The 15,447-nt window shown below is 38.5% G+C and overlaps 1 protein-coding gene across 9 annotated transcripts in view; it reads left to right on the plus strand.

Annotated features, from left to right (window-relative positions):
* The window catches only part of ctnnd2b (catenin (cadherin-associated protein), delta 2b), a 244,366-nt gene that overhangs the window by 133,977 nt on the left and 94,942 nt on the right, over positions 1-15,447 (plus strand). For all 9 annotated transcript variants that reach the window (XM_085255835.1, XM_085255837.1, XM_085255839.1 and 6 more), the window contains 3 exons: positions 12,407-12,558; positions 12,784-12,957; positions 14,389-14,534. In XM_085255835.1, coding sequence (XP_085111961.1) covers positions 12,407-12,558; positions 12,784-12,957; positions 14,389-14,534 — 472 coding nt within the window. The remainder of the gene's footprint in view (positions 1-12,406; positions 12,559-12,783; positions 12,958-14,388; positions 14,535-15,447) is intronic.

Raw genomic sequence — 15,447 nt, forward strand, 5'->3', positions numbered from 1 at the left:
ACGACATATCTGAACAATTAGTTTACAGTTTACTGAATAATCTAAGCATGGGATGAGTGTGAATGTTTACAACATGAAACATTTGGGTTTTTCAACTATTTAAAATGGCTTCTATAAGTATTCATATGCTTCCGCCTCTCACTGTAAAATCCAGCTGTCTTGATCAGTAAAGAAAAACAACTCACACAATTGTAGACTGATGATGTTTTGCTATAAATGGAATAACACATTCTTACTAGGATTACTTTCAAAGGAAACTAGAAAAATTTGCATTTCCTGCGAAAATGCAGTGTGGATGCTTTAAAGCTAAGCTGTATGCAAAAAGTAGCTGAAAAAGCTGAAAAGTTGCAGAAATTGTAAAAACTTTGCAGAAGCAAAAGAAGTTTGCTAAAATGGAATAACTTAGCAGAACTGCAATATCTTAGAGGAAACATAATACTTGGCAGAAATACAATAGCATAGCAGAACTTAGCAGAAATATTGTAACTTACCAGAAACATGATAACTTCTCAAAAATACAAGAATTTAGGAGAAATAGTATAAGATAACAGAAAGAATATATTTAGCCAGAAATACTTAAACATTATGGAAACACTATGATTTAGAAAAATAGTACAACATAGCAGAAATACTGTGATTTACCAGAGACACTGTGATGAACTATGAATATTGTAATTTTAAATTAATACTATGTTTTAGCACAAATACTATAAAATGGCAGAAATACTATAATTTAGCAGAAATACTATATTAAGCAATATAAATATCCTATAAAAATCCTATAAAAAGCAAAAATACTGTGCTATTTGGTAGAAAAACTCTAATTAATCAGAAATACTATATTTGGCAGAAATACTATATTTAGCACAAATCTTATAAAATAGCAGAAATAGTATGATTTAGCACAATAGTAATAACTTAAACAGAAAAATTGGAAAAGCAAAATGGACAGCTGAAAAAATGCTGAACATGCTGAGGTTCCCTCAAATATACTTGTTAAATGAAAAAATCAGCAAAAAAAAATATAACAGCCACACAATCACAAATATGTACACATAAGGAAACACACATGCACAGAGAGACACACACACAAGATCCAATTCAGTCAACCATTCTAAATATATTGAATTTAAATCTTACAATGAGATCATCCCATTAAAAGGCTTTCTGTCTCTGTCTCTCTCTCTCTCTCTGTCTCACACACACACACACACACACACACACACACACACACACACACACACACACACACAGGGAGAGAGAAGTAAGTTTCTAGCTCAGTAGAGCAGACTGGGAGCTGCTGAATTTGAATCCACCAATCAGAGAGGCTGTGTATTTTTTCCCGCCAAAACAGGTGCACGCAGCACAGAGAGAGACAGGATTATTGCAGTCTATTTCTCATAGTGACAACTTCCCTCAAACAAATGACCATAATTTCCTAACCGTAGGGGCTAGAGCGGTCATTTTTACACCGTTTTGTTCAGAAGAGATGGGGGAATCTTCAAGTGTTGACAATTTATCATTAAAATATGAATTATTAAAGATATTTGACTTGTAATGCACCATAACTGAGTAGAGCGAAGCAAAAACTGCCTTGACTTGCCCTCAAACAACGCTTTCTAACTCTAAATCTATTTGGAGTATCGATATCATTCTTTCACCGTAAGAGACAGCAGGCTTTGGTGAACAGTCATGGAAATTTTCAGGTCTCTGTGGAAATCCAACAAAAAGTTATGACGAGAGAAAAAAGTGGTTCATTTCCAGAGTTTGAAATCTGAAGAAATCTGAGCGAAGGACAAATTTCCTACCCTCAAACAAGTCTAACTCATTTCAGAATGGTAATAGGTGAGAAAATAATTCTTGAATTGTGAGCGTCAGGAGTGTCTGAAGATATACTGGGACAAGCCTTATGTCTTAACTTTGCTTCGTTAAGGAGATATAACGATTTGAATATGCCTCTCGTTACAGAAATCAAGCGGTGATTTTGAACAAGCTCTCCATTGACTTTCTATGGAGAGTTTTGCGACTTTGTGTTGGTCTGAGGAGATTTGCCAAAATTCTATAAATCTCACAACAATGATAGTGACATTTTCGGAAAGCCAGCAAAAATACCTACGTTTTGATGTATAATTTGTGGAAGTTGAGTGAAAATTGAGCAAGTAGCAAGAAGTTGTTCGGACATGAAGAGAAGACTGCAAAACCTTCAGTGGCACACTGGAAGCCAAGTGCATAGCAACCATAACAACGCATGTATTTTGTGAAAAATCACAATTGTGCAACTGAAAACTTTAAGAGGCATAAAAGTAAAACGGTAAAAGATTTGAAAAAGCTGATTTATACCTGAATAGCCCAATAATTTGAGAACATTTTAAAGTTTGAATGGTTGTTCTACGTGAAAATATGAGGAAGTAGTTAAGTTTCAGAAACAAGCAAATTTTAGCAGAATTGCAGAAGTTTCCCATTCATTTCAATGGGACAAATTAAGCTTAATATTTTAAAAAGTATAATAGTGAAAAATACCAAAAGACATAGCACACATTAGCAGAAATAGCAGAATAGTTTAAAATTTGAACGGTGAAAATCGGCTGAAAATTGCGGAAGTAGTTAAGTGCCAAAAAGTGTACGGAAGTCCCAAGAGGAACTCAATAGTGTGGATGCTTAAAGCATCCACACAATAATATGTCACGACTTAGCTAGTTACATTAGCAACACACACACACACACACACACATATATCATTACTAGCGCATCTAGTGTGTAGTATATGAATCCTGTTAAGAAACTTGCATAGATGCTAATGGATGTTATCGGCTAACTGAATTGAAAAGAATTGAGTATATCTGGGAAATCATTCTTAATGTCAGTCTTAGAATGTATATACTGACATTGTCCATGTCTTTAATATGCAAGCTGCATAGCTAGCCTTGATACCTCTATCATAATTCTTTTATTGTATTTTTTTATTCAGGCGGAGACTTTAAGCCAACTCATTCAATGTTAGCTCAACTTGCTAGCTAGCTCTGATGATAAAAGCTGCGATTGATTTAGAGTTGCTGTCTAGAAATGCTAACTCTCTGAAATCAATCACCAACTAGAAAAATTTGCATTTCCTGCGAAAATGCAGTGTGGATGCTTAAAGCTGAAGCTGTATGCAAAAAGTAGCTGAAAAAGCTGAAAAGTTGCAGAAATTGTAAAAACTTTGCAGAAGCAAAAGAACTTTGCTAAAATGGAATAACTTAGCAGAACTGCAATATCTTAGAGGAAACATAATACTTGGCAGAAATACAATAGCATAGCAGAATTTAGCAGAAATATTGTAACTTACCAGAAACATGATAACTTCTCAAAAATACAAGAATTTAGGAGAAATAGTATAAGATAACAGAAAGAATATATTTAGCCAAAAATACTTAAACATTACAGAAACACTATGATTTAGAAAAATAGTACAACAGAGCAGAAATATTGTGATTTACCAGAGACACTGTGATGAACTATGAATATTGTAATTTTAAATTAAGACTATGTTTTAGCACAAATATTATAATTTGGCAGAAATACTATAATTTAGCAGAAATACTATATTAAGCACAAATCCTATAAAAAGCAGAAATGGTATGATTAAGCATAAATACTACATTTAGCAGAAATACTATGTTTTAGCACAAATCCCATAAAAAGCAGAAATACTGTACTATGATTTAGTAGAAAAACTATAATTAATCAGAAATACTAAATTTAGCAGAAATACTATATTAAGCACAAATCCTATGAAAAGCAGAAATAGTATGATTAAGCATAAATACTACATTTAGCAGAAATAGTATATTAAGCACAAATCCTATAAAAGCAGAAATAGTATATTAAGCACAAATCTTATAAAATAGCAGAAATAGTATGATTTAGCACAATAGTAATAAGTTAAACAGAAAAATTGGAAAAGCAAAATGGACAGCTGAAAAAATGCTGAACATGCTGAGGTTCCCTCAAATATACTAGTTAAATGACAAAAATCTGCAAAAAAATTTATGACAGCCACACAATTACAAATATGTACACATGAGGAAACACACATGCACAGAGAGACACACACACAAGAGAGACACACACACACACAAGATCCAATTCAGTCAACCAGTCTAAATATATTGAATTTGAATCTTACAATGAGATTATCCCATTAAAAGGCTTTCTCTCTCTCTCTCTCTCTCTCTGTCACACACACACACACACACACACACAAACACACTAAACACACACACACACACACACACACACACACACAGACACAGAGGGAGAGAGCTGCCGAATTTAAATCCACCAATCAGAGTGGCTGTGTACTTTTTCCCGCCAAAACAGGTGCTTCTGTTTACACACGCAGCACAGAGAGACACAGGATTATTGCAGTCTATTTCTCATAGTGAGGACTCCCCTCAAACAAATGACCATAATTTCCTAACCGTAGGGGCTAGAGCGGTCATTCTTACACCGTTTTGTTCAGAAGTGATTGGGGAATCTTCAAGTGTTGACAATTTATCATTAAAATATGAATTTTTAGAGATATATGACATGGATGACTTATTGACTTAGAAGCCACGAATTCCCCAATATGCAAATTTGAATGGCTGAGGCCACATATATGATTGGCTGGCTGGGAAGCTGTGCAGGCCCTGATTTGTGGATTTGAATTCCTCAGCCCTGATATGATTGGCTGGCTTAGAAGCCATGAAGGCCCCAATATGCAAATTTGAATGCCTCAGGACACATATATGATTGGCTGGGAAGCCGTGCAGGCCCTGATTTGAAAATTTGAATTTCTCAGTCCTCACAGAGGATTGGCTGCCTGGGGACCTGGCAGAAATATATAGAAATACTATGATTAAGCATAAATACTACATTTAGTAGAAATACTATGTTTTAGCACAAATACTATAAAAAGCAGAAATACTATAATTTAGCAGAAATACTATATTAAGCACAAATCCTATAAAAAGCAGAAATACTATATTAGGCACAAATCCTATAAAAAGCAGAAATACTATATTAGGCACAAATCCTATAAAAAGCAGAAATACTATATTAGGCACAAATCCTATAAAAAGCAGAAATACTATATTAGGCACAAATCCTATAAAAAGCAGAAATACTATATTAGGCACAAATAGTATAAAAAGCAGAAATACTATAATTTAGCAGAAATACTATGTTAGGCACAAATCCTATAAAAAGAATAAATACTATAATTTAGCAGAAATACTATATTAGGCACAAATCTTATGAAAAGCAGAAATAGTATGATTTAGCAGAAATACTGTATTTAGCACAAGTACCGAAAAGTACCAGAAATACTATGATTTAGCAGAATAGTAATAACTTACAAAATTACAAATATGGAGGCATATTGAAACACAAATGCACAGAGGGACACACAAACACAGGCTCTAATCCAGTCAACCAGTCTAACTATATTCAATTTAAATCCTACAATGACATGCTGCCAAATAAGGGCAGGGTCCTCTCTCTCCCACTAAACACACACACACACACACACACACACACACACACACACACACACACACACACACACACACACACACACAGACAGACACAGAGGGAGAGAGCTGCCGAATTTAAATCCACCAATCAGAGTGGCTGTTTACGTTTTCCCGCCAAAACAGGTGCATCTTTTTACACACGCAGCACAGAGAGGCACAGGATTATTGCAGCCTATTTCTCATAGTGAGGACTCCCCTCAAACAAATGACCATAATTTCCTAACCGTAGGGGCTAGAGCGGTCATTCTTACACCGTTTTGTTCAGAAGAGATGGGGGAATCTTCCAGTGTTAACAATTTATCATTAAAATATGAATTATTAAAGATATCTTACTTCTAATGCACCATAACTGAGTAGAGCGAAGCAAAAACTGCCTTGACTTGCCCTCAAACAACGCTTTCTAACTCTAAATCTATTTGGAGTATCGATATCATTCTTTCACCGTAAGAGACAGCAGGCTTTGGTGAACAATCATGGAAATTTTCAGGTCTCTGTGGAAATCCAACAAAAAGTTATGACGAGAGAAAAAAGTGGTTCATTTCCACAGTTTCAAAGCTGAAGAAATCTGAGCGAGGGACAAATTTCCTACCCTCAAACAAACGTAATTCATGGCCAAATGGTAATAGGTGAGAAAACAATTCTTGAATTGTGAGCGTCAGGAGTGTCTGAAGATATACCGGGACAAGCCTCATGTCTTAACTTTGCTTCGTTAAGGAGATATGACGATTCGAATATGCCTCTCATTACAGAAATGCAGCGGTGATTTTGAACAAGCTCTCCATTCACTTTATATGGAGAGTTTTCTGACATTGTGTTGGTCTGAGGAGATTTTCCAAAATTCTATGAATCCCACAACAATGATAGTGACATTTTCTGAAAGCCAGCAAAAATACCTACGTTTTGATGTATAATTTGTGGAAGTTGAGTGAAAATTGAGCAAGTAGCAAACAGTTGTTCGGACATGAAGAGAAAATTGCAAAAGCTTCAGTGGCACACTGGAAGCCAAGAGCATAGCAACCATAACAACGCATGTATTTTGTGAAAAATCACAATTTTGCAACTCAAAACTTTAAGAGGCATAAAAGTAAAACAGTAAAAGATTTGAAAAAGCTGAATCATACCTGAATAGCCCAATATTTTGTGAACATTTTAAAGTTTGAATGGTTGTTCTAGGTGAAAGTATGAGGAAGTAGTTAAGTTTCAAAAACAAGCAAAATTTAGCAGAATTTTGGAAGTTTCCCATTCATTTCAATGGGACAAATTAAAGGAAAAAAGCTTAATATTTTAAAAAGTATAATAGCAAAAAATAGCAAAAGTCATAGCGATCATTAGCAGAAATAGCAGAATAGTTTAAAATTTGAACGGTGAAAATCGGCTGAAAATTGTGGAAGTAGTTAAGTGCCAAAAAAAGCACAAAAAGCGGCAACTAGAATAAAGTAGAATAAAGAATAAAGAGAAACAGGAACTCAATAGTGTGGATGCTTAAAGCATCCACACAATTACGTGGGAAATTACTCTAATCGTGGCAAATAATTGTTTGCTTGTGTTAAGAAAACACTGTTTATTAGCATGATTTAAAATGCACGAAATTTACTAGTGTGTTGCGCTATGATAGAGCGCAATGAAAAGATTGAATTTAAGAGGTGGGAACTCAGAGATTTTTGTGACTGACCCTTTTGCATATGTATTTCTGGGAGCTTGTTTTTTAAGGTACAAAAGATAGCGAGGAGAATATTTAAATCAAGCGCGCAAACTGACTTACCAAGGTTTGTGACGTGTGATTTACTGCTAGCTGCTCCAACATTTAACGCTGAAAAAAAGCCTGTTGTGTTTTTGCTCTTGATATTGAAACGAACTGACTCTGCCCTTTTTTAGAAAACCAGAACAGCTTTTTTAACTCACTCGTAAAACTAAACTAACCACACAGGGCTGTTTGCCGGTTGCACTTACATTTTTATTTTGTCTCGTTTAGTTAAAAGTACACACTACTTAGCACACAGCCAAGCACATGCATGCATAGGAAATATAATACCTGTATGACAAATGAAGAGATGTTTACATACGCCCACACACACCTGTAACCCATGCCCACTGGAGCAGCAGAATCCATGCCTTTTACTCGAGCTGCTGAGCAGATTAATGTGACACAGCAGCAGAGTACACCGAGTGTCTTCACGCTGCTTCATGCTGGTGTTTGCGGCTGTGTTGCGAGCAGCTATTTGGGACCGTGCATGCAGTTTCATTTGTGTTGCAGACTCGACGTGCCTCTAATGGGCATCTAAATATAGACCACCTCATGAAATATTAAAACATGTCAATCGAGAAGTCTGGTCACGAAGAAAAGCTCTTTGGGTCTGCGTGCATGACAGAAAAGAGAAAAGAGGTCAGAATGTGCACAACTCCGTAGATTCAGGTATATGCAAATGTGCTCAGTGTTCATGCATGAGATCACGGGGGCAGGTGGGATCCAAGTGTGCGTGTGTCTGTTCACTCAGCTCTGAATAGATATTAAAATGTACAAGCAGAGACCTTCTTACAGGACCCCATTACTTTCCTGCTACTACACTAATACACCCCTATCTTTTCCTACACACACTCACTTACATCAGACGGAATGAGTGGAGCCTTTAGTGTCATGCCATATGAGTAATAATGTATTTATGAGGCCCTTTGTTTCCTTAAAGGCTCCACTAGCCATATGAAACACACCTAAAGTGGCAAAGAAAAACTGTGGAAAATGTCCCCTGGCTTTGTACACACACATTTGACTCTTGTGTGCATGAGAGTGTGTGAATTGATCTCAAACAGGCCTGGAGTACAAATTCCTTCATTTCACTATGTGTGTGTGTGTGTGTGTGTGTGTGTGTGTGTGTGTGTACGCGCGCGTGCATGTGCATGTGTGTTTTAAGCCTGTGTATGCATATACGTGTGTACTCTCGGAAGATGAGCATATTGGACACTGAGGCCTCGACCCAGTAAACTCAGCCAGCACCCTTAGCTTGATATCACATTTTAAATTATGCAGAATCACCAGCTACTCCGCCTGCAGCCATTCTCTGTACTTTAATGTGACTTTTCACTTTGGTCGTGCTTTATTTTGCAACCCTTTTATCCAGAGTGCCTCCTTTTGCCGTTAGCTGCTGGCCTTATCTGCCTCGTGCAGTGTTTATGGACCGCCGGCACTAAGATTTCTCTCTTCTTTAATAATCACAAATAAGCAACGTTTCTTGGTTTTGTCCCGTGCGCCGTTCTTGGTTTGATTCTTAGACTGCTGGCAAAAAAAGTGACACAAGCGGAGATTAAAGGAACAGCCACTGCTGACAGAGGACAGCTCAAGAACTCCTTTGAGAGTACTGAGTGCTAAAAATTTAATAAACATGGGTGCAGTCAGTTATTTTGCCAGGATAAAGGGAACGTAATCTAGTATATCTGCTGATACATGCATGCAACGCTGCAGCTACAACGGGACACCATTTTTTTAAAATACCTTATTGGCTAAAAAAAGTTTAATTTCTGTAATTAAAGCCGTTTATTAGGAACATTATTGCTATCATCACCAAAGTGAATTAATCAAGGTTGCATCAAAAATGAAACAGCACTTTAATAAGAGAGATGGGAGGGTTTTGGCTGTTGTACAAGCAGCTCCCGCCCTCCTCTTCCCAAATTATTCCCTTAACATTCTCATTTGATGCTTTCTAGATGCTTTTGTGATTATGGTTCATGCCTCCGTGCCGCGTGAGTCTGTGTTATGTGTCACAGTCTACGCATGTTTGCATGTTTACACTGGAAATGAAATGGTCCATGTGCAAATCACAAGACTGCAAACGCTTTAGAAGCCCTAATGAGGCTGCATGTAAAATTAGCAGTGAAGCATTTAATGTCATTATGCTTTGGCTGTAAGATAGCGTAAACCTGCTGTTAACCTATTTAACTCTGCTCTAACGCAGTCGTCAGCTAGTTAACCCTGCCTCTCTTCCTGACTCGGAATGCCATTCCCTATTAAACATGGAGACATAAAAATAGCATCCATGTAGATGCATTTTAAATGTTGTTCCAGACACCTAAACATGTCTTGGCCAATAAGGATTATGACTTTTTGCGTCACTTGCTCCATTTTTGTATTATTTGAAATGCTGGTCTAAAACTTTTATGTTCACAAATTGGCTGCTGTCATAAAAAATAAAGTGTTATGATGTGGAACGACGTGTTAAGACTGGTAATGTGTAAAACTGATTTAATTATCACTGCGATGCTACTTTGTGTTTGTAGAGCCTTAATAAAAAATACAACAAAGTAAAAGGTCTTAAATTTGTTTTTTATTATTTCTAATCATGATGGATAAACTCTTGAGAGATTGAATCAACCCTTTAAATGTAAATCTAGAACCTGTTATGTATGCTTTCGTGTCAGTTCAAAGGCTGTTAAGACTAGACTATTATCTTATGAGGTTAAAGGTCATTTAGCGCATTTACTATTTATAAAAGTGTCCAAATACCTGTATAAGCTCGCCTTGTAACAGCTGAGGGGAAGAAGCACTAGTCAATCACAAGATTATATTTTGTAGTTCAGTATTTGGGATTGTTCTGTAGTGTCTGGGTCCAGAGTGTTGGCAGTGGATCCTTTGCACATTGTCATGAGATGATGTTTTAGTGTTGTTGATGATGGCTGGATCTAGTCAAACCACTATTATTTTTTTTCTCCCTGAAGACTGAAAGCAACTTCCATTCTCTTACCAGTTAGTTCACACAGCCAGCGGAGGGTTAGCTAAGCCTGACGTTTAAGCAATTTTTTATTATCTTACCTTCAGTTAGCTTGGAGCTGCTGGTTTTCTGACCCTGTAAAAGTCAGCATTCAGTAAACTGGCATCACAAAGCAGCATTTATGAAGTAGTTGGGCTTTGAAAATTCACTCCCCATGGTGCTTAGTGAAGGTAATTCCTTTCAATATCCAAAATGTTGCAGAATTAAAGTGTCTTGGTATCTTTAAAAAATCAACCAGGACCTGTGGAAAAGTGCTGGTCTTAAAGAGGGGAAAAAAAACCCTAAAACCAGCACTCTGTTGTTAATTACACAGGCGCTGATAGACTAATAGAGGTGAGCGATGTCTTGCAAACTTGAATCGTTCTGCTTGTGCTGAAAAGTTTAGCTAAACTTTTCAAGCCAATGCCAGCAATAAAATCACAGTCATCCTTCTATTCGATCAAATCACATTATGAAACTATTCAGAGAGAATGAGGGAGGTGCTTGTGCAGTACCTTCCTGACTTTGTTGTTGGCAGTTAGGCAGATAGCTTGGCTCGTGCTAATTTCTAATGAAGGTGTTGTGTCCTTGCCATAAATGACTATTACTACGGCACTGCTGTGCCTTCTTTTGCCTACTCCCTAATTTCCATAAAGGGGCTGCAGCAGATGGGATCTTATATTTGATTATTTTTTAACGCCAGGCTCCATTCCTGATGCAATGCTCCCATTTTTCCAGACATGCGACTGACATGAGGAGTATTCTAGCTCGTGAGTCCCTGTAGGCTGGGTTCGTGTTTCCTCTAATTATCAAAATGGGGACCTTTCTTGTTTTCTCTGGGGCAACCATATTTTGTCCTTCAAGTTTTCCCACTTCTTTGTACATCCCCCTTACACCCATTCCGGCAGTTTCGTCAGTCCCTTTCCAGGAATGCGCTTACATTTGTGAGTCCTTGATGGTATGATTATTATTCTTATGTTGAGATGATGATTGCCTTTTGAAAGGCAAACCTGTTGACCACCACCACACTGGTTATCTCTGCAAAAGGTAGCATCAGTAAAAATACCCTGCTGAAAATCTGCCACACCCACCGTCGAATGTTGAAACAGTCCTTACACGTGAATGCTCCCTTAATGCCGCCTTAACCCACTCCACCCACTAGCTTCATATTCAACTAGTAGTTAAGAGAGCTACCAGTCTTTTTTAAAAAAATAAAAAAAGAACTTTTCACTAACTACACTTCATTTTTTATTTATGAAGCCACAAGTTTTACTTTTTCACAGCAAATGAAAATGGATTATTTCAGTGCATCCTTGAGTGAGTTTGTGAAAGTTTCATTGTTGGCCTCATTCTAACACTTTTGTGTCACTCTCCCTGCTGAATTATACAGGCAGATGGAATGGAGAGAGAGAGGGAGAGACACTCAGGTAGTCGAGAGCAATAAAGGAACTGATAGAGGCAGGAAAAGAGTGTGTTTTAAATGGAGGTCAGGAATAGAGTGAGATTTAAGGGTCATGGAGCATGACTGGAAGAGAGTGGAGAGAGGCCAGAATAACATAGTGGGTAAAAAGCAAGTGGATGCCTTAAAACAGGACGATAAGTAAATCTGTTTCATCCCATTTCAGCCTTCAGTGTGCTTCTTCCTTTCTCTATTCTTCATTTCAAGGTCTGTTACAGACCAACACAGTCCTGCTTGTTGTATTCACGTTTAGTCTTTCTCCCATAAAAAAGAAATACATTGTATAACACGTGGGATGTAAAGTAGGTTACAGAATGCCTTCAAGGCCACAGACAGACGAAGTCTTTACACAATAACTGACTGTTGTAGAAAGTAAGAGTCATTTGAAAACAGTTACATAAAAGCAGCTTGACAGAAATAAAGTCTGTTTGTAAGGTGGCTTTTGACACTGGTCAACAAATTTCTTGTAAATCATTTTAGCTTTCTTCAGACTGCTAACCCAGATTCTTCTTTTTTAAAGATCATTTTAATGAATTTAATGAACAGGATTTTTCTCCTTAAAAAATTTGCACATTGTGCAGGCTCAGTAACCACGTCCTTGGCCAGTGCTCATCACCCTTATTAATTCGACTCTTTTTCATTTTTCCCATCAGGACAAGGACTCCTGTCCCAAAGCGCTTTACAGCTTAACAATCAAGATGCCTATGCAGCAGCTGGTTACCATAGTAATCAAGGGCTGACACTTGGAGAATCAGTCCCAGGCCGCAGTGGGCAAATCGGAGGAGCAGTCCACAGCTACAACCAGGTGCTTGTTCCTCTGATTTACCTTCTCCAAATGCCCTTTCTCCAGCCCTCTGTCTTCTTCGTGTCTCCTGTCCCGTGTCCTCCTAACCTGTGCGCTCTTCTTCACCCTCCTTTCTTGTCCTCTTACATCTTCATTCACATCTGTCTCCCCCTTCCTTTCTCCCTCTCTGTGTGACCCCTTCTTCCCCTCATCTGTCTTATGTTTCTTCCCTCCACCCATCTTCAGGTGACATCCAGCCGTGCAGCTGCCCAGTTAGCAGGCACAGACTCTCCTTCACAGTCCCAGAGAGACTCATTTGCCCAGCAGGCCTTTGGCAGCGCTTTCCACATGTCCACAGAGGGCGGACCTGCACCTGCTGGACCATCCATGTATTACTCGTGTGCCACTTTGCCTGCACAGGTACATATCCCTAAAGGTATTACTATGATGCTTCAGTTGTTGTGTGACTGATGCGTTCTCCACTGCTCCTGTACACACTGCAACCAAAGTGTATTGAAGGGTTTCATGTAGCGATTGGATAATTTCTAATGCACTAATACTGAAGTCAAATTCAAGCTGCTTCCATTGATCTCAAAAGATACAAGCTGTAGTATTTTCACACGTTTTCAACACAGAGTCAGCAAGCATTGTTCGGGTAATCGTTGTGGCAAAGGCCACCAAATCTCTGCCAAATTACGTGTCTATTTCACACATCCCGCTGACAAACCCACAAAAGAGAGACAGAAAAAGCTTTTGTTAACAAATGTTAAAATCTCAGAACCACTGAACAAATTCAACATTCGACCTTATGTTGCTCAACATGTTTGTGGAGAAAAACCTGTGAAGCAGAATGTGTCTTACATATTCACTGGATGGTGTCAGTGTCTGTTGCAAAGGTATCCAAACTGAGCCCGCTCTTTCTTTTATATACATTATCGTTATTCTTGCAGGAACTGTTACTACAAAGTCCCGTTTAGTTGACTTTATTTCTGTAATTTTGGTAACTATAAAGTCATTACGTTAAACGTGACACGTGAGAACGTAACATTGCATTCGCAGTTACATGATCACTGCATGTGTGACGATGTTCATGCAAAGCTTTGTTCAGATTCCCATTACGGAAGAGAATGTGTGCATAAAGACATTAATACATACATATGCTATCATCACTATAGTTAGAGGTTATCAATATCGTTTCATTGCTTTGGAAACAGTCAAATAACAATTTAATTAACTTTAGGATTTATTACCCATGATTCTGATTTTTTTATTCATGTAACAGTGATTATTAGAAAGTGTGCAGCCTTCTGGTTGTTGGCTGCCACAGGGAAAAACCAAAAAACATCAAACTTGCACTAACATGTGCTGTAACAGGTGGCGATTTACACTACTGTTCACTCATTAGTTCATTTTTCATAATTCTTTATTGTAACTCCGTTGAACATTTAAACTGATTTACCTTCACTTTTCCGGTGTATCACAACTTGACCACGCTCGTCCAAATTAACAGTGTTTTAAATTGTCCCTTTAGCTCTGTGCCTGAAAGGCATTGGAAATATTTGTTCAACCAATTCAATTCTGAGGGAACTTCATTTGGCGGCCCGTTGCTCACGGCTGCATTTCAAGTTCATTTGGTTGTAAAAGTTTACAGTCGTGACTTCATGTTTGGTCTGATAACCCAGAGCTCTTCATCAGGATGTTATCACGGATTAGAGTTTCTGCTCTCTGGTTTTCCAGCTCCGGGAGGGAGTTGTTCATCTCTATGGAAGTAATGATAGGAATAAGAAGAGAGGATGAATATTTAATGTGAGTGACATTCCCAATTAATGAATTACAAATCTTGCATTGCAGCGCGTAAGCTCCCCTCTGCAGGCGGTGGGATCTCCTACCAAGCTGCAGCGGCTGGGATCAGCCTCTGCTGACATGCCCAGCTACGCCACGCTACAGAGAGTGTCCTCACCCAAGCAATCACCCAGCCGACTCGCCAAATCCTACAGGTTGGTCTGACTCTATACACAAATTATACATCGATTTGAAGAATATATCTTTACTAACCGAAGGCTTCTGACCAAATCCTCGAAGTACTCACATGTGGCACCGCTGCTAATACGGCTGCATTGGCTCCCCATTGAATTCAGAGTCCATTTTAAGATTCTGGTTCTGACATTCAGAGCTCTTCATGGACAAGCACCAGCCTGCATCACTGAACTTCTATAGCCCTATGTCCCTAGCAGGTCCCTGAGGTCACGTGATCAGGGCCTACCTGTTATACAGCATACAAGGCTGAGAACTAAGGAAGACGGAGCTTTTGCAACTGTGGCCCCCAGACTGTGGAACTCTCTCCCACTGAGCTAAAGATCTGTGGACTCAGTAGTCTATTTTAAAAACAACTAAAAACACATCACTTTTTGTCTGTTTTTGTTTTATACCTTGTTATCTCTGTGTGAAGCACTTTGTGACCTTTTGTCCAGAAAGGTGCTATGTATATAAAATTTTAAATGGTAAATGGCCTGGATTTGTATGACGCTTTACTTAGTCCCTAAGGACCCCAAAGCGCATCCACCTATTCACACACTGGTGATGGCAAGCCACATTGTAGCCACAGGTCCCCTGGGGCGCACTGACAGAGGCGAGGCTGCCAGACACTGGCGCCACCGGGCCCTCTGACCACCAGAGGGGCTCGAACTGGCAACCTTCTGATTACAAGACAAACTGCCAACTCTTGAGCAACGATCGCCCCGTGGCTTACTTTACTTACTAACTTACCAGTTTATGCTGTGGGGGCGTCTTGGGGACCTACCTGAGAAGTAAAATCCCAAAGTGGAGGGGCACAGAGAAACTCAATAGGCTTGGCCTATCCCATGGTCACAAAATAGGCCCTGTACACTTTAAGTGTTATACAGTATTTGT

The sequence above is a fragment of the Mchenga conophoros genome, linkage group LG18 (genome assembly GCF_057382185.1).
Source record: "Mchenga conophoros isolate Kocher_MC1m ecotype Shallow Benthic linkage group LG18, M_conophoros_male_GT1.1, whole genome shotgun sequence".
NCBI lineage: Eukaryota > Metazoa > Chordata > Actinopteri > Cichliformes > Cichlidae > Mchenga > Mchenga conophoros.